Raw genomic sequence first — 24,159 nt, forward strand, 5'->3', positions numbered from 1 at the left:
AAGTGGCTTGCCCAAGGCCACACCTAGGTAATTATTAAGTGTCTAAGGTCAGATTTGAACTCAGGTACTCCTGACTCCAGGGCCAGTGCTCTATCCACTGTACCACCTAGCCACCCCCCATGTTTATTATATTAATTTAAAGTTCTTTTATGCAGCATCTCAACTGGAATTTAGCTGAATGGAAGCTACAGAAGGCCTACTCATCATTGCCATCATTCCAAAGCAATTAAGATCCTATTCAGAAAAAAAAACGGAATCCTTTTTGGTCTACAGTTCAATAGTCAAGAACCCTATCCCCCAAACCCTTTGTAATCTCATGTTACCTTCAGAACTTTGCCTGTTGTTTTGGATCCCGAGCCTTCCTTCTTGCTAGGAATTCTAGATGTACTGCCATAAAACATTTCCACTTCTATCTGCTGGTTCTTCTTTAGATGCTAAAAACAGATAATCACAATTAAAATATAAGAAGGTTAGATAGAGATAGGAGGGGAAAATGAAACAAGACTGATTCAAGATAGATAAAGCATTTTAAGTGCTTATTATGTACCAAACACTGAGCCCAGTAAAAAAAAAAAACCCATAAAAAGTCATAGCGGGGTGGACCCAAGATGGCATGAGAACAGCCTTTCCTAGGAGCTCACTCAAAAAGATTCCAAAAATCTTAAAATTATGGCTTCAACTAAATTTTCAAGAGATAGATTCCACAGAAAAGATCCAGTGAGGCAGTTCTCCCACCCAAGCTAGCCTGGAAAATCATGGGAAAACTCTGTTTCACAGCAGTGGAGGGGGCAGCAGCACAGCCAGGACTATCACACTGGAGAGAAGGAGCTCTAGTCTTCCCTGAATAGTCTACAGGATGCCTAGATGCCTGGGTCATGGGGAGTGCTGGCTCCCCTCAGCAGAAGCAATTTCCTGACCTGGCAACCCAGGGAACACCAAGCACACCTTGGACGATCAGCGGGGAAACCTCTGCCAGAGTGAGTGGAAGCCAGTGTGGCCCTCAGCACAGCCCAGATCCCAGGAAATGGAAGCAAGAGCACAGAGCCGGCCAGCAGCTGCGACCAGAGCACTCAGCCCACAGAAGGTAAGGGGGTAGGGGGAGACTGTTGAGGCTTCTCCTCTGGCCCTGGGACAGGACTCTTGTGTTTTGTCCACATTCAGACCCTGGTTGCAGTCTGGGAGTCCCCCATTGCCATCCACAGTCCACAGCACAGGCAGGAGAGCAGTCAGAGCCTCAAGTACTGAAGTTCTTGAGAGGGTCTCATAATAATAAATAATAATAATAATAATAAAAATAAAAAGCTCAGGAAGCACCTCAAACTAGGCGTAGGCTGGGGAAATGAGTAAACAGAAAGAAAAAAGGAACCTGCCCATAGACAATTACTTTGGTCCCATGGAGGACCAAAACACACACACACACCCAGAAGACAAGAAAGTTCCAGCTTTTGCGTCTAAATCCTCCAAGAAATATAGAAGTTGGTCTCAGGCTATTTCAGAGCTCAAAAAAGATTTGAAAATCAAGTAAGGGAGGCCGAGGAAAAATTAGGAAGAGAAATGAGGGCGATGTAGGAAAAACATGAAAACCAAGTCAGAAGCTTACTCAAAGAGATAAAAAAAAAATGCTGAAGAAAATAACATGTTAAAAACAAGTTTACGTCAAATGGAAAAAACAGTTCAAAAAGTTAATGAGGAGAAAAATACCTTAAAAAAGCAAAACTAGGGGTGGCTAGGTGGCGTAGTGGATAAAGCACTGGCCTTGGAGTCAGGAGTACCTGGGTTCAAATCCGGTCTCAGACACTTAATAATTACCTAGCTGTGTGGCCTTGGGCAAGCCACTTAACCCTGTTTGCCTTGCAAAAACCTAAAAAAAAAAAAAAGTGCAGAACTGGCCAGATGAAAAATGAAGTAAGAGAATTCTCTGAAGAAAACAAATCTTTCAAATGTAGAATGGAGCTAAAGGAAGCTGAGGACTTTGCAAGGAATCAAGACACAATAAAATAATATCAAAAGAATGAAAAACTAGAAGAAAATGTGAAATATCTATCTTATTGAAAAAAACAACAGGGGGTGACTAGGTGGTGCAGTGGAGTACCTGAGTTCAGATCTGGCCTCAGACACTTGGTAATTGCCTAGCTGTGTGGCCTTGGGAAAGCCACTTAACCCCATTGCCTTGAAAAAAAAACCTAAAAACAAACAAACAAAAAAAAAAACAGATCTGGAAAACAGATACAGGAGAGACAATTTAAAAATTATTGGGCTCCTTGAAAGTCATGATCAATTAGAGCCTTGACTTCATTTTTCAAGAATTTCTACAGGAAAATTGTCCTGATATCCTAGAAGCAGAGGGTAAGATAGAAATTGAGAGAATCCACTGATGTCCTACTGAAAAAGATCCAAAAAAAAATAATTACCAGGAATATTATAGCCAAGTTCCAGAGCTCCCAAGTCAAAGAGAAAATAATACAGGCAGCCAGAATAGAACAATTCAAATATCATGGAACTGCAGGTCAGGAACACACAGGATTTAGCAGCATGCACATTAAGGGCTTGTAGGACTTGAATATAATGAATGGGAAAATGATATAGATAATACTCTTATGAATCTTCTCATTTATTAGAACAGTTAGCAGGAGCTTTTATAGTCAAGAGAGAGCCGAATTTGAAGGTATAATATATTTTAAAAATGGAGCCAATGAGTGAAAAGAAAATGTACTGGGAGAAAGGGAAAGAAGAGGTAGAACAGTCTAAGATATTTCATGTAAAAGAGTCAAGAAATAGCTTTTGCAATGGTATGGAAGGGGAGAAGGTGAGGGAGAATGATTTTTGGGGTCAAAAACTCTCGTCAGAAATGGCTCAGTAAAGAAACAACATATATATTTAATACTTAAGGGCACTGAAATTTAGAAGAAAAAGAAGAGAAAGGGGATGGGAGGAAAAGGAACAGGGGGAAGGGGGGAGAGATAGGGGATAGAGAAGAGGGTGTATCATGGGAGAGGATAGTCAGATATAACACATTTTCTTTTTTACTTTTGTTAAGGTGTGGGATTGGGTAGCCTGTACAGGACCACAGGGATGAGTGGGTGCTTGGTCTCTGGGATGGGAAGTTGGCTTGGGGACTCTTGGCCCCAGGGCCAGCACTCTGTCTGTCATGCCACTCAGCTGTCCCACAGCACACTTTTGACGAGGGACAGAGTGAAAGGAGAGGGAAAATTTAAAAATTGGTAGTAGGAAGAAATGGATGGAGTAAATTACAATCAGCAACATCAACTGTGGAAGTAACTTCTCTGATGGACTAATAATAGAGAATGCGATCCACCATGAGACAGAGATGATGGCATCAAAACACAGACTGAAGCACCTTTTTTTCCCCTTTCACTTTATTTCTCGTGAGGTTTTTTTTATCTTTGGGGGGGGTTATGTTTACTTTTACAACAAGACAATTTTAGTAATGTATAAATTTTAAAAAATAATCATAGCAGCACTTTTTGCAGTAATAAAAACTAGAAACAACTGAAAGCAAAGTGCAGACATGGGCTGGTTTCTTACCACCTATAGTGACACTAGCAGAAATATTATAATACACTTCATTTTTTTTAAAAAACCTTACTACTTTTCTTCTTTCCCTTTATTAGACTTACTCTCTCCTGCTTTGCTTTTTCTTTTTCCAAATGATGCATCTCCCACTGTTCCATCACATATTCCATGAATTTCTGCCCATTCACCACAAAGTCCTTTGAATATTTGTGTTCCCACAGTTCAATTTGTGCTTTCAACTCCTCTTCAAGCTGAGGTAAAAAAAAAAAAAAAAAAAAAAAAAAAAAAAAAAAAAAAAAGAATAGTTATTGTCACCAACTCTTTTATCACAATGAAAATCCCAGAGATCTCTCCAAATGCAAACTTCTATTCAGGAGCTTCCTTGTGGTATCTCTAACAAGAAGATGTAACTCATAGCAAAGAATGTGCTTATCAGTGACTGAAGTGTTCAGACACTAAAAAACTTAAAGGCCTTATTCATTCACAACACAGTGAGAAGGAAGAAAAACCCAAAACTCTTCACTTTATCTAAGAAGTTCCTGCTTGGGTTACCCATGCTACAGCACCCATTATTTTTTAATCTCATGAAACTAAAATGCATTTTGAGCTCCAAGAATCCTGGGAGCACAGATTTTTAAAGAATGGAGGGATGAGGAAAATTTTGGAGCTAAAAACTCTATCTTAATATCTCACCCCAAAGATGTATATAACTATTTTTGATATATGCATAATTTCACAGTTAATATTTTGGAGGGTAAAATGTCCTCATAATTAAAATTTATCTGAGTCTTTTGTATTTATTATACGTTCAGCCTCAAATCCTTTTCACTATAGTTCATCCTCAACTTCTCTATCAAAGTTTTCTCTACTTCCTGGCTTTGCTGGCTTCCTTTATGATGATGATGTTTGTCCTTCATTCTCAAAGAAGACCATGACATCAGGGAAAGTGATGCCATGACAAGCATAGGAAGTGAATTTGAGTGAGGGAGTGTTGTGCTAAGTCATCAGCCTCACTTTCTCCTCCAGAGTCATCTGGGTCCAGTGGCCAGATAAGAATCAGGACAAGTGGAGATGGCCCTGGATGTGAGGCAGTCAGGTTTAAGGGACTTGCCCAAGGTCATACAGCTAGTAAATGTTGAGTGACTGAGGCCAGATGCGAACTCTCATCCTTCTGACTCACAGTGCTCTATCCATTGTGACATCTAGCTGCCCTAGTTTCCTTCAAGTCTTAGCTAAAATTCCATTTCTACAAAAAGTCTGATCTTCCTTAATGATCATGCCTTTCTGCAATTACCTACAAGTTATCCTATATAAATCTCATTTGCACATAATAGTTTGCAGATGGTCTCCTCCATTACACCTTGAGATACTACCCTGAAGTACAATTGAAGACAAGAAACCTTAATATGAGTCGTTTATATAAATTAGAAAAGAATGAGTAAACCCAAGACTCTCACAAAGCTACAAAGGCTTGTCCCTGAGCTAGGCACAGAAATTACATTACAGGCTCCAAATGTTCATCAGCATTATTAGATTAGTATGTAGAATCCATTAGTTATAGAGCAAAACCTTCAAGTGTAGATTTTCTAGAATTAGGGGTCAATCAGTCAAAGAAATGACACTACCTTAAGGAAAGTTTTTTGGAGCTTGGCTCTTTGTTTTTCCTCCTTCAGGAGGTTTCCACCTCGGTTAGTAAAACGACTTGGATCTGAAGCTTTTCTCTGTGGAAACAATTACACTTCAATTAGGGCCAGTTGAACCAGTAGGTCTCAGTATAAATAGTTAGTTCTTTGGAATCCCCTTAATCTCAAAGAGCTATACTTAGGAGCTAGAAAGAAAGGAAAGCTGATGATTTCTCCCCAGGTAAGTTGTGATAAAAATGAAGTCCAGTATTAAAAAAAAAAGACTAAATCAGAGCTGAAAAGACATTTCAAACTTTGACAGACTGACAAACTGAAAAATTGATTTGAGGTAATGATAGTTGTTCTCCTCTTCTGATTACTTTGTTTAAATTACATCAACCCCAGAACTGCTGAGCTGATTCTCCAGGCCTGGAATGCCCTCTCCTCTCACTTTTATGTCTTTTTATAAGGCAATGGGGTTAAGTGACTTGCCCAAGGCCACACAGCTAGGTAATTATTAAATGTCTGAGGTTGGATTTGAACTCCGGTACTCCTGACTCTAGGGCTGGTGCTCTATTCACTTCACCACCTACCTACCCTCTCACTTTTACTTCTTAGACTCCCTGGTTTCCCTCAAACTCCAGTTCCAGTCATCTTTTAAAATAGAAGTTCCTTGTTCCTTCTGCTACTGGTGACTTCCCTAGTAAGTTTACTTCCTATATAGCCTGTATAAAGTTAAGTATATGTTTCTCCCACTGAAATGTAAGCTCCCCAATGGCAGGATAGTCAAGATTGAGGGAGGGAGGAAGTTTTGGCTTTCTTTGTATCCCCAAGGCTTAGCACAGTGTTTTTAGTATATTGGAAGTGCTTTAATACATGCTTGCTGACTGCCTATCTCTGTTTCTTATTTTCAAATGCCCAACAAGAGCTGGCAGGTAGGAAAGTTTGAGATTATCTCTTCACACTAAAGCTATACTACCTGAAAAGGAATCCAAATGGATCCCAAATTAAAATAGATACTTCAGGCAGTTTTATGAGATGTTGGAAGAGGAAAAGAGTTTATGAAAATTAGAAGACTTAGGTGGCAAAGTCAAGTGTTATAATAAAATTTTTCTGGTAATTATTATTGTCATTTGCTTAAGTCAGCAAGACACAAAATCTAGGCTCCACAAAATCAAATTAAGATATCTAACTATAGCTCTAATTATTAACCTGTTAGCAATAAGAGAATTTCTAGCTCAAGTTTTATTAACTCTATTTACTTAAGATCAGAAAGTTATGTAACTAACTGTCACTCCAGTGTTAATGGTCAGTCTGCAAAGTCTAGCTATATTTCCCGATGTTTACTGACTAGTTAATTATTTAAGCTGATGAAATCTTCCCCTTCTATTAAGTTGTTGGATTAGTAAATCTTTGTTTCTACCTTCTGTAAAATTCCACTGTGCCCTGCCAATGTAACTAAGTCCTGTCTAAGGTTGCTGAACCTGCTGCTCAAGGCCCACTGGTATTTATATCCAGTGGGTCTATACTCTGAGCACATAACCAAACAGTATTTATATGTTCCTGCATACTGGTGTGACTGACAGAAGTACCTATCAACAAATCCTTGGACAATACACAAGTCTCAGAAATCTCATATTGCATCTGTGCACAAGGCGGTGATTTGACATACTTGGCATAGTGAACTGAGAGCTGGCCACAGAAGCATTCAATGGCTGTATAATTCTGGATAATTAACTTGACCTCTCAATGTCTAACTCTCTGGGACTGTAAGCTGCAGAGAATCCTAGATCCATTCCTCATCCTTGTTTTTTTGACTGCCTTTCCCTTTGCCTTCCTCTTGATCTGCAAATAGCAGGACAGTACCTCAAACTCCAAGAAGAGCTTCCAGTTTTCTTCCCACTTGTGGACGCTTTCAAAGAGCTCTCTGTGCACTTCGTAGTAGTGTTTCAACTGCACCACCTCAGCATCATGGAGCTGGAGCAAAGTCTCTGAGTAGTTTTCTGCATGATAGTCATGATCCCACAGAAGAATGGTGAGGGGGAGAAAGTCCACATTTATTTCCATTAATATTTCAATGCTCCTAAATGGTCATGATCCCATTTTCCCTGTACCCCTTTGCTTTTCTACTCATTTTTAATGCAGTTCTGATGAGAAAGAATTATTCTTATTTTTCCATATAAATTTTCCTCCACTGACCCCTTCACATCTTTAAAGACAATGCTGCTCATTTGCTATAATACAAAATTAAATTTCTGTTCACTTTTTGAAAATGAAGCATTTTTGGACTATGCTTAAGTTTATTTTTAATTATTCATTAATTTTTTCACCATATATGGCTTCTTAAAGGACAGAAAGACAGAAAAGCACAGACACGGAAAGATATGAGAAAAAGACAGTGACTCATACAAAAGACACACAGATTTTCATGGAGTAACATCACCACCTTTAGCCCAGGGAGTAGATTGCCTCTAATAACTTTAAAGTCACATTGTATTTAAGTAGCTATGGACATAAATGAAGATGTCATCCCTTAATGCTTTTCCAGTCAGCTCCATAAAATTTTACTGAGCAAAAGATTCTACACACCAGCTCCATGCTATCTCTTCCTTTCCCAATACATCCTTCAGACAGCTGCCAAAATAATCCTTTAATGCATAGCTCTTACTGTAACAGCCCAAAGCCTCCAGACTTCCAATGGTTCTCTATTATCTAAGTTCTAGAAGACAAAACACAAACTCTTTAGCCTAGAATTTAAGGACCACTCTATTTTGGCTCCAACTTTACTTTGATAGCCTCATTTCATCTTATTTCCCTTTGTGAATCTTACAATACAGATAAACTAGATTGCCTGATGTTCCCCAGTCTTATCCTGAACTCTCCTGTCTCTGTACATTTATATAAATGTCTCCCATCGCTGAAATGCATTTTTTCAAGTCCGCCTACTGAAATGCTTCCCTTTTTCAATGTCAAGATTTTAGCTCAATTGTCATGCCCTTCATGATGCCTTCCCCGATTCTCCAGCTCACAGTGATTCTCTCCTCTTCTCAACTATTTCTAGATCATTTCAGCTTTCTCCTTTTACCCTATCACAGTGGACAGAGTACTGGACTTGGAGTCAGAAAAACCTGAATTCAAAACCTACCCCAAGACTTACTATGTATTCCTAAGCAAGTTATTTAAGCTCTCTCAGTCTAAGTTACCTCATCTGTAAAATGGGGATACTTCATAGGATTGTATGAGATAATATACATAAAGGGATTTGCAAATCTTAAAGCTTTCTATGAATATAAGCTATTATTATTTCTCTTCTCACAGTTATCAGTGTGCATGACATATCCCCTGAACAGACAAGGCTTATAGTAATATCATATCTATACTTTCCCCCCTGAAAATCCACTCCAGTCACCTTCAACTGTAATCTATCTGGATGACCCTCAAGTGACATTCAATTTTACTCAAACATTTATTAAGTAGCAACCATATGCAAGAAACCATGCTATACAATGGGGATGAAAAAAATCCCCTCCCTCACTTAGGGTAAAACCAGCTCAAGTTCTAATCCTATATCCACAAGTGCCTACATTTCCATTTCAACATTCTATCATCAGCCCTGATTTAGGACATCCAGAAGTGAACAATTTTCCTACTGGAAACATATCTCCCCTATTTGCATTTGTTTCTATTTCTATAGATGACATCACCTAGGCTAAAAACCTCAAAGGCATTTTAACCTCCTCCCTCTCAGTTAGTGGTCAAATCCTACTAATTCTTCTTCTGAAATGTCTCTTTTACACATTACTTCCTTTCCATTTCTATTATCACCCACCTAGGCTAGGCCTCAACCTCTTACTGATGACCTCACAATTAGTATAATCTACTAGGTTTGCCCCTAACCTCTTACTAATGACCTCATAATTAGTATAATCTACTATGCCTGCCCCTTTCTACACTTCCCAATTATCCTATCACCAGACTGTTATTAATAAGAATAAAAGTTAATGGGGATTTATGGGTGAACTGAACAACAAGATGGTAGACTAGCCATTTTCTCTGATCCTCAAGACCTCTTAAACTCTAAAATAGAAATTATGTACCAAAGATAAACAACTTCCTCTAATTTCATAAACTAAAGCACCCAGAATCTCCACAAAGGTATAAAAAATATTCTCCCAAACCCAAATCAAACCGACTCTCACTGACACTGAGCTCACTCAGGACCCAATCCCTAGCTCCCATGCTACCTGCACTAACAGACCCAAGAACATGACACAAACTTAAATCAAAATCCACCCCAGCACCTGGACCCTCACTCTTTTCCAATGCTACAGCGGCCTGGCTATAGAAGTTCTTAGAACTTGAGTGCCAACTTGGCCAGAACCCTTCACAAGCAAAAGTCAGTTGGAGGCTGTAACCCAGAAGCATCAATGTTACAGAGTTCTGAACTGCTGGTTCCAGTTCAGATCACCAAGACAGGACATTGTATTTATGGAGAGAATGCAGTACTCTACAACAAGCCTGAGACAAAGGACAAAGAAAGCATCCAGCAAAGCCTGGTTCTGATCACCCAAAAATCACATAGAGAGCAGAAACCTGGTCTGGTGACCAATGAATCACCTTATGTGGGAGGAGGCTGAGCCACTTTGAAATCTAATGCCCAAGAAAATTATAATTAGAGGGGAAGGAGTAAAAAGTAAGTGATAAGGAAAAAAGAGAGAAAAAAGACTGAAAGTACTAAAGATTTCAAGAAGAAAACTCTAAGACCTTGTACACACACACACACACACACACACACACACACACACACACACAGAGATAATAAATAAATAGGAAAAACTATAACAACAGAAGGAAATATGGTCTCTGGATCTAGTAAATAAGTTTCAGCATCAATGAGTAAATACTGCAAAATGAATGCAAATGACTCAACACTTGGGGAGACAAGTGGTCCATGTAGAACTTGAGGTGAATATGGAAGCTCAAGCTGCTATTTCTGAGTGGGCTAATTTATTATTTTTTTTTAGATTTTTGAAGGCAATGGAGTTAAGTGGCTTGCCCAAGGCCACACGGCTAGGTAATTATTAAGTGTCTGAAGTCACATTTGAACCCAGGTACTCCTGACTCCAAGGCCAGTGCTCTATCCACTGCGCCATCTAGCTGCCCTCTGAGTGGGTTAAAAGGAAAACAGTGGACTGCACAATAAAATAATGAGGAGAGTAGAAAAACTTGAATTTTGAATTTTCAAGCCTTACCAAAGAAACAAAAAGGGAGAACAATAGATTGGTAATATAAATATACAAACTGAAGGACAACCTATAATAAAAAAGTCAAAAAATAATGAACATTTAAAGAAAATATGCTCACTATACAAGCCAAACATTATTAACATTGAAGAGGATGCACAGAGACAACCTAAGCACCAAAGGTCTCCCTGAAGAATACAACAGATACAAAAAATGTTAACACTATAATACCTAGAACTTCTAAACACAGAAAATGAAATTCCATTTGAAAGAATTCATAGATTGCCTTCAGAAAAAAAAATCCAACACTGCAAACTCCAAGTTACCATGGTTAAAAATAATAATTCAATTCAGAAACAAATTCTTCAGGCCATCAGGAGAAAGACCTTCAAATACAAAGGAAAGGACAGTTGAATAATGCAAGACTTTTCTGTATCCACTAGAAGAGGGAATGGAATAATGCATTCCAAAGAGCATAGTGCTACCCAGGGTGACCTATCCACAAATCTGAGTTTAATCAGACAAGACACAACCCAACTGTTCCCTTCTTCTCCCTCTCCCTATCTCTCAAAATACAAATTTTCTTCAGAGCTCTTTCCTTGGCCATTCATAGAAGGTACAATAATTAAAAAAAAATTTGTAGATAGCATAAATCCAACAGTGTGACCTCAAGCAAAACACTTGACCTCTCAATGCTTGCTAAGAGTATAAGTTGCAGAAAACATTCTAGCCTGTCTTGATAAAGGAACTTGTGACACCTAGGAATTCTGTATATCAATAAAATCACAGGTCTAATCCACATCCCTTGGGTATTTCATTTATTCCTAGATAGTCAGAATTTTATCAGTGCTCTTTCAGATGATATAACTAGGACTAGCAGGAAGAAGGAGTTAGATTTTCGCTTATGAGAAAATCTGCTATAGACATCTGCCAATAGACTACCTTATGGGGCAGAAAACTTTCCATTACTAAAAATATTCACAAAACCCCATTGCTAGAAGGAACCTCAGAAGTTATCTATTACTACAAGTAAGAATTTTCTCTATGAACAAAGCATACTATGTTCACTTCTAAAAACTTTTTTTTGTTTTTTCTTTCTTATGTTAGATCTTCTTTCCTTAGTTCTAATACTTCACAACATGACTAATATGAAAATATCTTACACACAACTGTCCACATACAACTTTTTATCAGATTGTTTCCTGCCATGGAGAAGTGGAAGGAAAGGAAGGGTGGTAGAAAAATCTGGAACTCATAAACTTGCAAATGGATGAATATTGAAAACTACCTTTGCAAGCAATTGGAAAAAAAATTTTAAAAAGAATTTCCTCTATGACACAATCTTTGACTAGTCCTCATACCACCTCCCCTTGAAGATTTTCAGCAAGGAAAAACAAATCTCCCTGGACATTCCATTTTAAGTTTTGGATAGCTCTAATTATTAGATTTTCTAATTCCTTTCCACAATCACAAACCTCCCAATATTTAAAAAACCTATCACATTGCCTGTGTTTCCTTCCCACCAAAACCTTTACAAACTGATTTGAGAAGCAATGTGGTATTGTATAAAGTGAGCTGATAGCAATAAGACCTGTTTGAAAATCCTGCCTCTGATAAATACTGGCTTTGGGACCCTACATAAGTCATTAAATCTGTCAGTATTCTGAGGTGCATCTAAGATTATAAATTATGAGTTGCTATCAATCTGCCAAGGTAGAAGGAGTTTCTTCACTGGAAGTTTCCTAGACTACTGAAATCACAGGTCCTGGTACCCTTTTGCTCCATCCCAACCCCCAAAATAAATCACTTCCTTTGTGGTTCTATGCCCAATCACTGAACCAAAGCCTCATTTTTTCTCATCTATAAAATGGGAAGACCAAATTATCTTCAAAGTCCCTTCCAACTCTAAGCCCGTAATCCCGTGAACTAGAAAAGGCAGGAAGTGTCTAATGTCCTCTTAGAAATGGATATACTTGTTGTTAAGACAAATAAAAGAACACAGAAAAAAAATAAATAAAAGAACACAGGTTAACACAAAAGAGTGAGCAGACAAGTTTATCTATGGGGCTATGTTGATATCTCTCACACCAACCATCATAGTAGGGGGCAAAGGCTTCTCTCTGCTCCTGGCTGTAGAAGCACTTTTCCCAATACAAAGCCAGCTCTTCTCTGACAGTTTCAATCACTTTTTTCAGGTTCTTAATCTTCAGCTCTTCCAATCGATCTGCTTCTGATTGAAGCTGTCAAAAGGGGGAGGAAGCAACCAAAAAAAAGCTGTTGTTCTTTGTTTGTAGGTTTAATTTTATATATTTATTTTTAATTTATGAAACAAAACCACCATTTCCATAAAGTGCAGTATAATAAAAAGATGATTGCTACTATGTACAGCTTTTAAAAATATAATACAGGTATCATGTCTATTTCTTTTTTCCTTTTTTTTTTTCCTTCCTTTCCCCCTGACTAGATATGGCTGCTATTAGACACAAATAGACTCATTTCATTCATTATTTTGCTCGTTTTTCCAAGATCATTAAGCTCATCATTACTTAAAATATAGTTGTATTCAATCACAATCATATACTGAATATTCACATCTACATCTCTTTTCACCTTTTAATGGACCAGTCTTAGTTTAGGGCACTAAGAAAGAATTGTCCTATAGGATGGATTTTGTGGATATCATCTTATTGACCAGCTGGGCAGGGTACATAGTAGTAGACATTGGACCATTTTTCAAAATGCTAACTACTCAAACCTCTCTTCCATTATGGTTTCCAAGAGTAAAACCACAGTAGTTCTCTCCCCCACCCCAAAAAAAAGAAGTTTTGCAAACTGGAGCTCAGGAATCAGATCTTTTTAAAACAGTTTTCAAAGAAGATATGTTTCTGAAAAACAATCATCACAGACTCTAGATGCTGGCCCAGTCAATCAATATACAAGTCTTTATCTAGCACCTACTTTGTGCCAAAAACTACCAGAGACAAAAATAAAACAGTCCCTGCCTTCAAGAAGCTTATTTTCTATCAGGGGAAATGGCATGTACATAAATAATCATATGTAAAATAACCAGAAAGTTATGAGTATGGGGAGAAAAGCAGGTAGAAGGCAGTACCTATATCAAAGAAGTGAGAGGGCATGGGAGAAAACAAGCTCAAAGAGCCAAAAGGTGCTTCTTCCCAGTCACTTGTGTGAGCTCCTACTATGCTTACCACTTTTCTCCTTTTGAGCATTGACCCAGTCATGAGTTTAGCCAGGGCTTCTCTTTCCTCATAAGGAACTTGTAACTTGTCCCAGAACTTTTGGATTTGATAGTATAGTTCTTCACATACAATCTCATTCTCAGCTCTCAGCACCTCTAACTGTTATTTACCAAAAAAAAAAAAAAAATAGCAAAGTTTAAGAGAAAAGCATCTTTTCAAAATAAACCATTCAGCTTGCCAAAGAAGATGCCTGAAATATACCAGCTTGTAGGGAGAGGGAGAGCAAATGAATTTTTGGATTAAACTAGTATTTATCAATTTTTCAGCATAGTCTATCCAGAAATCATCACTTCAGGGAAAAACTACAAAATAAAATCTCTGCATTCCAGATCATAAATTCTCATCAAAAGCTAGACTGATAAAAGGAATCAATCAATAAACATTTATAAAGCACCTGTTATATGGCAGGCCCTGTGCCAAGCCCTGGGAACACAAAAAGAAGCAAAAGACAGTCCCTGCCCTCAAGGAGTTTATATTTCTAGTGGAGGAACTGCCAGTAATATAGACCATTCCCAACCTAAGCAAGACAATGATGCCCTCTTCCTCCCCACAGGAGGAAAAACTCATTCAGTGTTGTTCAAACACCACCACCCCCAACTCCTCCCCATAATTATCTGTCATCTTTATTAGTTAAAATATCTTTCATTCATTAAAAAATCAGTTTTATAAATTTGAATTCAAAACTAGAGCTTTTCAATACTTCTTTCCTATTTTTCCTCATTTCTTAGCACACTATATTTGCAAATAACATTTTCTCTCCCTATTAGAAATAAGTAAAGACAGTAGCCAAGTCACTAAAGAATACTGAGGCTCTGGGGCAGCTAGGTGGTGCAGTGGATAGAGCACCAGCCCTGGAGTCAGGAAAATCTGAGTTCAAATCCAACCTCAGACACTTAATAATTGCCTAGCTATGTGGCCTTGGGCAAGTCACTTAACCCCACTGCCTTTAAAAAAAAAGAAAGAAAGAAAGAATACAGAGGCTCACTTAAAGCTTTGGCCAAGTATCCCAACTCCCAGGATAATCTCAAGGTTCTGATCCTAACACTCCCTCAGCAACAATAAGACTTCCAAATAGGAATTTGGGCCAGGGTCTCCATACCTGATGAAGTAAGTCATGCAGAGCTGCAAGTTTTTCCAGTGACAGATCAGAAATATCTTCATCTTCACATAATATGTCTTTTACAGCACTTGTGTCTGAGGTATAATCTAACTCTTCCATAAGGAGTAGGATCTGCTTCTTTGCACTGATAAATTCCTCCTGTCTGCATGCCTAGAAGAACATAGAAATTATGTGTGCCCATTCGGAGTGAGTCAAAGTGACTTTTAGAAAAGGTGCCTCTGTGTTCTGAGCTTCTACTCTAAAACTTCAGCCTGACACGGATGTAACACTGGTTCTTGAAAGCCACGGCAGCAGGTGCAAGCCTGAAAGCCAAAAAGGCCACAAATACAAACCTGGCAATGAACTACATACACATCTACTTTGAAGAAGCTAACCTGAGCTGGGCGGAGCTTATCATTAGTAGGATGGTCACAAGGTGAGGAACTTTTGAACCACAGCAACCCATCAGGAAAGGCAATGTGGTATGCTGGGAAGAGCCTTGGACAGGTTTGTTCACCTGGGATGTTGCCTCTATGGCTCTGAGCTGTTACTGCTGCTCCTCCTATGGCTACAACTGCTGCTACTCCTGCTCCTACTGCTGCCACCACTCCTGATGCTACTATGGTTCAACAGAGAGCTTATGAACTGTGCCAAGGAAAGACCTCCTGCTGATTAAAACAAAGACACCTGAAGTGCCAGGAGTCTCTGACACCACCTTTGTTTCAGCCAGAGTTGCCAGGTAGCCTCTGAACTGGTCCAGCTCCTCCAGACTGGGCACAGAGCCTCTGTCCATGCTGTAGGGGGATGTGTGGAGAACCTCACAGAAGGCCTGGTCTTGCTCTTGAAGCCTTTTCAGCTCATGCATCCTATCCTCCTTCTGCTTTAATCTGACTTCCAGTTGGATGCCTAGGTCCTTCTCCAGCTGCAGCATTGTGAGGCCCTCTTCCTCCTGAACAGGAGGAAAACAAATAGTGCTGCTCAAACACACCTAACCCACCCTCTCCCACCCTCTCCCCCCCCCCCCCCACACACACACAATGAAGATTATTACATAAAAGAGAAATCTGGGGACTGGGACGCTGAGGATGATTGGGAAACTATTCCAATTAGTTCAAAACTTACTTTAAAATGTTCTACATTTAGTTCAAAGCATAGACTGTCTAGTTGTTTTCGATGTAATGCTATGCTTTCCAGAAGCCTTGTCCTCTTATCTTCTTCCTCTGCAGTTATCATGTCCAAAAGGTTCTACGGCATGAAAAGGGAAAAATTAGCAATCCAATGTCGGATTCTTGGAAATATGAAAACCCAGTGCTGGCAAGAGGGCTGCTCAGGTTTAAGCATCTTGATTTGACATCCTATACCTATTTTTTTTTCTTTCTGGAGTAGGGTCAGAAATCAGGATTAAGTGACTTGCCCAGGGTCATAGAACTAGGAAGTATCTGAGGCTAAATTTGAACTCAGGTTCTCCTGACTCCAGGGCCGGTGCTGTCTTCCCTGAGTCACCTCGTTGTCCTTCCCCCAGCTAATTTCAAATAAGCAAATATTCTCCCAAACCCTCAAATCCAAAGTCTAGTGCTAGATGCTATTTACTAGGCAATACTTTCCCCACAGTCTCCTGGAGTTACTTTGTATTTATTCTATCTTTATCTGTGTACAAATTATTTCTCCAACAGAATATAAGCTTCTTGAAGGCAGGGGCTGTTTCATTTTTATATTTCTTTCTCCACTGCATTAACATGGTGCCTGGCTCATGGCTCATTAAGAAATGCTGGTTGTGTGGAAATTCTCACTATCTAATGTGCCAATGGCATGTTTGATTTATCTTTGGAACATTCTTGTTTCAGCTAGCACCAAGTTCAAGAGCAGAGATTCTAGGGTGGCTAGGTGGTGCAGTGGATAGAGCACCGGCCCTGGAGTCAGGAGTACCCAAGTTCAAATCCAGCCTTAATAATTACCTAGTGGGCAAGCCACTCAATCCCATTGCCTTGCAAAAAAAAAAAAAGAGCAGAGATTCCCTAATGCTTTTATGCCATGGATCCCTTTTCAGAATTATTTTTAAATGCATAAAAAATATAAACCATAACATTATAATTATTATAAAAATATAAATTCAAGGGAAGCTAGGTGGCACAGTGAATACAGCACTGACCCTGGGGTCAGGAGGACCTGAGTTTAAATTCAGCCTCAGATACTTAATAATTACTTAGCTGTGTGACCTTGAACAAGTCACTTAACTTTTGCCTTGGCAAAAACCAAATACACACACATTTACAAATATATATAAATTCAGATGCATAAAAATATGTAAAAGTACCAATTACACTGAAATATAAACACTAAAATAAAACACATTTATGAACTCTGAAGACCATGAACATCACCAGCATGGTCAAAGTTATACTCACTTTCACTACTTCCATCCTCTCCAGTCTTTGGTCTTCTGGAATCCCCATTGACTCAAAGAGATCCTGAAGGAAGCTCAGGGTTTTGTGTAGATGTGCCATTGATTCCATGGACAGCACTTCACTGAAGGAAATTAGTAGGTAAAAATGAATAAGGAAATAAAAACATGTGGAAAGCGGGTACCCTCTGAGCTGAGGGAGAAAGATTGAACAAATTGGGTTATAATTGAATATGATTGTCATAAGAATATGACATAATGAATATGAATAATTCAGAGATGCAAAGGAAGATTTCTGTGAACCACTATAGAATAAAGTAGGCAGAACTAAGAGAATATGCGCAACTACAGTTAGGTAAATCAAAGCCACACTCTTAAAAGGTGGCCAAACTCAAAATAACTGCAGTTATCATTCTCAGCCTGAGAAAACAGTAAACCACATTTCTTTTCTCTTGGTAGATGTGAGGGACTACGAAACCAAAATATTGTATATACCAGAAGAGGTTGTTTGGGTTATCTATTTATTTGTTTGTTTGTTTGTTTATTCATTTATTTTTACAATGTAGTACTTAGAGTGGTAAGAAAAGGTTTTTTGGGAGGTTGTACCATAAAAACCAAAAAAAACGTTAAAAAGCCTTTTCAAGGGGCAGCTATGTGGTGCAGTGGATAGAGTACTGGCCCTGGAGTCAGGAGTACCCGAGTTCAAATTCGACCATAGACACTTGATAACTACTTAGCTGTGTGGCCTTGGGCAAGTCACTTAATCCCATTTGCCTTGCAAAAAAAGAAAAAAACTAAAAAAAAGCCCTTTCAAAAAACCTGTACATTTTAACTCAGTTTTATATATTTCAAAATATTTTCAAATCATCTGATTTGATGCTTATAATAACCATAAAAATATATATGTATATAATTATAGCTGAAGAAGCAGACACAGAAAAATTAAATATTATATAAAAGATTATGTCCCTTCTTGGGGGGATGCCCTATCTAGAACTCTAGTTTCCTGACTCCTAGATTCAGGGTCCTTTTTACTCTGCTATAGATCCAACAAACGATAGGGTTTCCAAGTGGAAGGTATAGAAAGTGATCATGTTGTAGAATACAGGACATCTTTGCAAAATTGTCACTTTAAAGTAAAATAGAAAAACCTTTCTTCCTTATCAATCCTCATTTCATAAAATCATAGCATGTCAGAATAGGAGGGGGCACAAAGATAGCTAAAACTCTAGCTTTATAAATAAGGAAACTGAGATGTAGTCTACTGATGACAAAATATATCTCCCTCTTCCTCTTGATGTAAATGTATCCATTTATTTTGCTTATTATATTTATTATAAGAAAAAGTGCTACTATATTGGTGGAGATTACTGAGAAGTAAATCTTTTTAAAGCAACCATAAAATATAAAAGAAAAGAAACTATGGCCTAAAAAACTTAAGTGATTTGCCCTATGCCACACTATTATTTAGTGACACAGCCAGCCATATCTTTCTAAAAATCTTGGTTGGTTGTTGTCTATTCTCAAAGAGGACCAAAACAGCATCACAATATTAGAGTCAGTGTACAGTGTGTCTGACTGTGGCTCATCAGACCAATACAAAGTTGGAATGCTCTACTACAAGAGGAGCACAAATAGGCCACATGAACATTTGGGGTGGATTCTCTAAAATTTACACACATCTAACATTTCCCCTGAGTTACTATCAATTCTGCTTTGCTCATAGACCATAGTGCCTTCTCTGATAAGGGCACATCATGCTTAATGGTCCTCTGCCAGGTCTCCCAACATCTATATCTATATATAATCTATATATCTATATCTAATACTTATATACACATCTATGCCTACAGACTCCCAATTCACACCATGATGCCTTTTATAATGCCTTTCTTCTCTCACCAAAACAAAAAACTTCTAGATTCATATTTTCCAACTTGGCAGAAAAGAAAAACGCTAATTTAAATCATGTAACGTTATCTTTTCTTCATCTACAATTCCACCTCTAGGGGGCAGATAGTGAATAATGCATGAAAATAGTTATCAGAAAAATCCAAGAACTTTGAGCCATGGTTCTTTTCTCACACTGACTTAATTCACAACAAACCACTGGATTCCTAAATAAGAGATATAGGCAATGATCATCCTGTACAGCTGGGGTATATAGAGGGTCCCCATTGATTCTTTGCCATTCATGGAACTAACAATATTAATTTCCTGTTATTCAAAAGACTGTAGGCTTCCAAAAAGAAGTATAAAACAGCCTCTGCCCTAAAGGAAACTTTTAATAAATTGGGAGAAATGATGAAGCAAGTAAAAATTACAAGTTTTAAAATGATGAAGGGACATCATAAGGCAGGCTATAATTGATTAACACATGAATTCTATAGATCATTATTTTCTTTAACAAGACAATGGGGTTAAGTGGCTTGCCCAAGGTCACACAGCTAGGTAATTATTAAGTGTCTGAGGCAGGATTTGAACTCAGGTACTGCTGACTCCAGGGCCAGTACTCTATTCTCTGCACCACCTAGCTTCCCCCTAGATCATTATTTTTCACAAAGTGTTCCCTGGAAGCCTGGTTGTTCCATGTTATGTGAACAGGAAATCCATGAGAAAATAACGTTATATTTTCCCCTTAAGATACAATGCCCCTTCTCTCCTCTGACACTGCCATCACCCTGGTGCAGGCTGTCATCACTTCATATCTGGACTACTGCAATCATCCTCTAGTTGATTTACCTGTCTTAAGTACCTCCCCACTCCAGTCCATCCCCCTCTTCCCTGTCAAAGTTATCTTCCTTAAGCCCACATCTGATAGTGGCACCCTCTAACCGACTAACTCCAGGGGCTCCCCGTAATCTTCAGGTTTGGCTTCTAAAGCCTTTGAAATCAGACCTCTTCCTACTCTCCAGTCTCCTTACTTGACTCCCCTCCTTGTATTCTACCATCAAATGACACCGGTCTAGAGGTTATTTCTCAAATAAGACAATCTATTTCCTGGCTATACATTTTTCACTGGGCGGATCCCATGTCTAGAATTCTCTAGTTCCCTATCTATCTCTGAGCTTCCTTAAAATCTCAGCTAAAATCCTACCTTCTGCAAGAAATCTTTCCTGATCCCCTCCTCCATAATGCTGGTGTCTTTTCTCTGAGATTATCTTGGACATATCCCATTGTACAGAGCTGTTTACATGTTGTATCTCCCATTAAAATATTAGTTCCTTATGCCCAAAGGACAACAAAAACGTGCACGCCCTTTGATCCAGAAATACCACTCCTGGGTCTATTCCCTGAAGTGATGATAAAAAAGGGTAAAAACATCACTTGTACAAAAATATTCATAGCAGCCCTGTTTGTGGTGGCAAAGAATTAGAAATCAAATGTCCTTCAATTGGGGAATGGCTTAACAAACTGTGGTATATGTATGTCATGGAACACTATTGTTCTATTAGAAACCAGGAGGGATGGGAATTCAGGGAAGCCTGGAGGGATTTGCATGAAGTGATGCTGAGCAAGATGAACAGAACCAGAAAAACACTCTAAATACCCTAACAACAACAGGGGGGTGAAAATCAACCTTGATGGACTTGCTCATTCCATCAGTGCAACAATCAGGGACAATTTGGGGCTCTCTGCAATGGAGAATACCATCTGTATCCAGAGAAAGAACCATGGAGTTTGAACAAAGACCAAGGACTATTACCTTTAATTTAGAAAAAAAAATGATATCTTATTGTATGAACTTGCTATCTCTTATACTTTATATTTCTTCCTTTTCTCTTTTTTTTTTGTTTCTTCCTTAAGGATATGATTTCTCTCTCATCACACTCAATTTGGATCAATGTATACCATGGAAACAATGTAAAGACTGGTAAATTGCCTTCTGTGGGGAGTGAGGAAGAGGGAAGTAAGATTAGAGGAAAAATTATAAAACTCAAAATAAATAAAATCTTCTAAAAATAAAATAAATTAAAAATAATAAAATAAAATATTAGTTCCTTGAGAGCAGGGACTGTCTTTTGACTTTCTTTGTATCCCCAGGACCTAAAGGTCTGGTACTTAGTTATCACTTTAGTAAATGCTTATTAATATGTTGACTTATTTCTTGAAGTTCTATAAGGAAATAAATGTCAGTCCAAGATCAGCTTACTAGAATGTCACCCATTCATCTCAAGAAACTAAGTGGAAAGAAAGTAATCAAAATTTTGTTTAATATGTGTTCAGTTCTCATCAACTTCTTTCTTCAAATTCCCAGCATCTTTCTATCTTCAGTCACACTTCAGTCTTACCTATGTGAGCAAGTTTCAAATAGGAACATGCAATCAGATTTCAGAATTTTCATTGCCAATTATTCTTACTATACATAAATATGAATTCATGTACATATGTGTGATATATGTAGTCACACCTACATGTCTAAACTGTAGTTTGCTATGTGCCCCAGAATTTATCTCCTTCCTCTCAGCAATCACAGAATCAGTGTTGGAAGGGACCCACATGAGGATCAGCATGGTCTATACCCTCAAGTATGGAAAGGAAAATAAACTTGTAACATGTTTGAAAGAAAGAAAAAAAAGTAAAAAGCATTTATCAAGTCTGATACCATGTACCAGGTAGGAACTATGCTAAGATAATATCTGAGTCTCACATAAATGCTCTTGTACCTCCATTTTACAATTAAGGAAACTGAAGTAAGCAGAGGTTTAAGTGACTTGCCCAGGTCAAAAACTAGAAGTGTTAAGGCTGGATTTGAACTCAGATCTTCCTGATTCCAGTAATCCATTGTATCACCTAGCTACCTGAGATTGCCTCTTTAGTTTGGGATCAGCTTATGATGGTCTTTGAAATACACAACAGAGTTTATATTTGATCTTAAAATCAATACACTGAACTGGATAAATAGTGGCATAGTCAGACCTGCACTTTAGGAAGATCACTTTAGCAGCTATCTGGAAGACAGTTTGGAGAAGGGAGAAATGTGGTCAGAAGCACATAAGAGACTATTAGAGGAGTTTAGAAAAACATAATAAATAAGCAGAAACAAATGAGTCCTCAGAACATGATAGAGATCTAGCAACTAAGCCAGGTGAAATAAACAGAACCAAAAGAATAACATATACAAGAACTAAAGCCATGTAAATAAGAAGATCACAAAGAAAAGCTGAGCTCTGGGTCATGAAAAGACCATCATGGTGTCAGAGAGCAGATAATGAAACATTCTTCCCTCCTCACAGCAGAGAAGCTGGGGGGGGGGGGAGAGAAGAGCTTGTATGCACTGTGAAATCAGATTATATTAGATGTTTGAGCTTAATTGTTTTTCGTAGTTATAAGAGAGGGATCGATCTGATCAAGAAATGACTCTAAAGTAAAAAAAGAGCAATAAAATGTACTTTTAAAACTGTTTAAGGGGGGAGGCTAGGTGGCGCAGTGAATAGAGAGCACTGGCCTTGGAGTCAGGAGTACCTGGGTTCAAATCCGACCTCAGACACTTAATAATTACCTAGCTTTGTGGCCTTGGGCAAGCCACTTAACCTCATTGCCTTGAAAAAAAAATTAAAAAAAAACTGTTTAAGAGAAAAGTCAAATAAATAAATGGGGTACCCAGGACAAATGGGGTACGTACCTGGATCCTTTTCCCTCTTCTAATATAGCCTCAGACCGCATTAGGGGTTTTTTTACTTTTGTTTGTTTGGGTTGTCATGTCATATGTTGAGTTTACAGATCATTTAAACTCACAGATCTTTTCCCAACAATCTGTTTTCCAGTCACATTGATCTCATTTTTGTACTTGTAAGATTGGTGTTTAGAACCCAAATTTATCCATTTAAAATTTTATCTAATGATATTTGGCATAATATTCTGATTTGTAAAGATAGTTTGTAATACTAAACCTTTTGTGCAGCTATTAGCAATTTTATTACCTAGAAATTTCATAAGCATCCTTTTTATGCCTTTATTTAAAATTACTAGTAAAAATGTTAAATAGCAAATGCCAAGCACTCACTGGTTCTTGCAATGACACTATATTAAAGACCCCCTTCTAAGAAGACATCAAACTATGAATATATATTTAAGTTTATTCAATCAGCACCTAACTGGTATATTCTTTATCTGTCTTTTCCACAAAAAGAACATTAGAATTAGCTCTCATATTTTACTAAAATCTATGTAAGCTATATTGATAATATTTCTCAAGTCTACTAATCTGGTAGTACTAAAAGTTATGCTGACTCAGTGAAACCACTGTTCCCAGTTCTGCTTGTCAATCTGTATAGAAGGAATGCTGCCCAGTGTGCAACTTTCATTATTACCTACTATCCACCATATATACCTCAACATCCCCTATTTGTTAGCTATCAAGTACCAGCAATTGAAGAAGAGCTGAGACACCATGGCCCACCCCCTTTTGTTGCCATGGACCCATTCACATTGTCTATCTCAGTACGAAAATTATCAATAAAAGCTTGCTTCATTTTGAATCCTTTACTGATCACTAGAGATTAGCCCTTAAACATGTTGCTACTTTGACATTTTTAATAGTATTTTTCCCAATTATATGTCAAAACAATTTTAGGATTCATTTTTACAAGATTTTGAGTCCTAAATATTTCTCCCTCCATCCATCCTCTCTCCTCTTTCTAGAATGGTAGGCAATTTGATATAGGTTATACATGTGCTATGTGTGCTATCATGTGAAACATATTTCCATATTAGTGACAGTTGTGAAAGAAGAGATTGAGTGGAATATTCCTAGTAAAACTCTCACAGGGTTAATATTCCCAATGAAATCCTCTCAGGGTTGAGCAATATTAAAAAACAAATTATTATTATTATTATTATTATTATTATTATTATTATTATTATTAGACTATTCCTAGAAAGACCTTGCTGCAAAAGAGAAGCTCATGAGCCACCTGCTTTACGATAACTATTTTTACTAGACTTAGACATTACTTTACTTTAGATAGTATAGGTATGAAGGTCATTGAAATCTTTC

At 38.0% G+C, this 24,159-nt stretch overlaps 1 protein-coding gene across 2 annotated transcripts in view; it reads right to left on the reverse strand.

Annotated features, from left to right (window-relative positions):
* LOC141521462 (protein regulator of cytokinesis 1-like) overlaps positions 1-24,159 on the reverse strand; it is a 38,597-nt gene that overhangs the window by 8,156 nt on the left and 6,282 nt on the right. For both annotated transcript variants that reach the window (XM_074234050.1, XM_074234049.1), the window contains exons 2-11: positions 17,164-17,284; positions 15,881-16,003; positions 15,474-15,707; positions 14,759-14,929; positions 13,609-13,758; positions 12,492-12,639; positions 7,023-7,159; positions 5,160-5,255; positions 3,639-3,785; positions 324-434 (exon numbers count right to left, since the gene is read on the reverse strand). In XM_074234050.1, the coding sequence (XP_074090151.1) occupies positions 324-434; positions 3,639-3,785; positions 5,160-5,255; positions 7,023-7,159; positions 12,492-12,639; positions 13,609-13,758; positions 14,759-14,929; positions 15,474-15,707; positions 15,881-16,003; positions 17,164-17,284 (1,438 nt within the window). The remainder of the gene's footprint in view (positions 1-323; positions 435-3,638; positions 3,786-5,159; positions 5,256-7,022; positions 7,160-12,491; positions 12,640-13,608; positions 13,759-14,758; positions 14,930-15,473; positions 15,708-15,880; positions 16,004-17,163; positions 17,285-24,159) is intronic.

This window comes from Macrotis lagotis, chromosome 4, assembly GCF_037893015.1.
Source record: "Macrotis lagotis isolate mMagLag1 chromosome 4, bilby.v1.9.chrom.fasta, whole genome shotgun sequence".
NCBI lineage: Eukaryota > Metazoa > Chordata > Mammalia > Peramelemorphia > Peramelidae > Macrotis > Macrotis lagotis.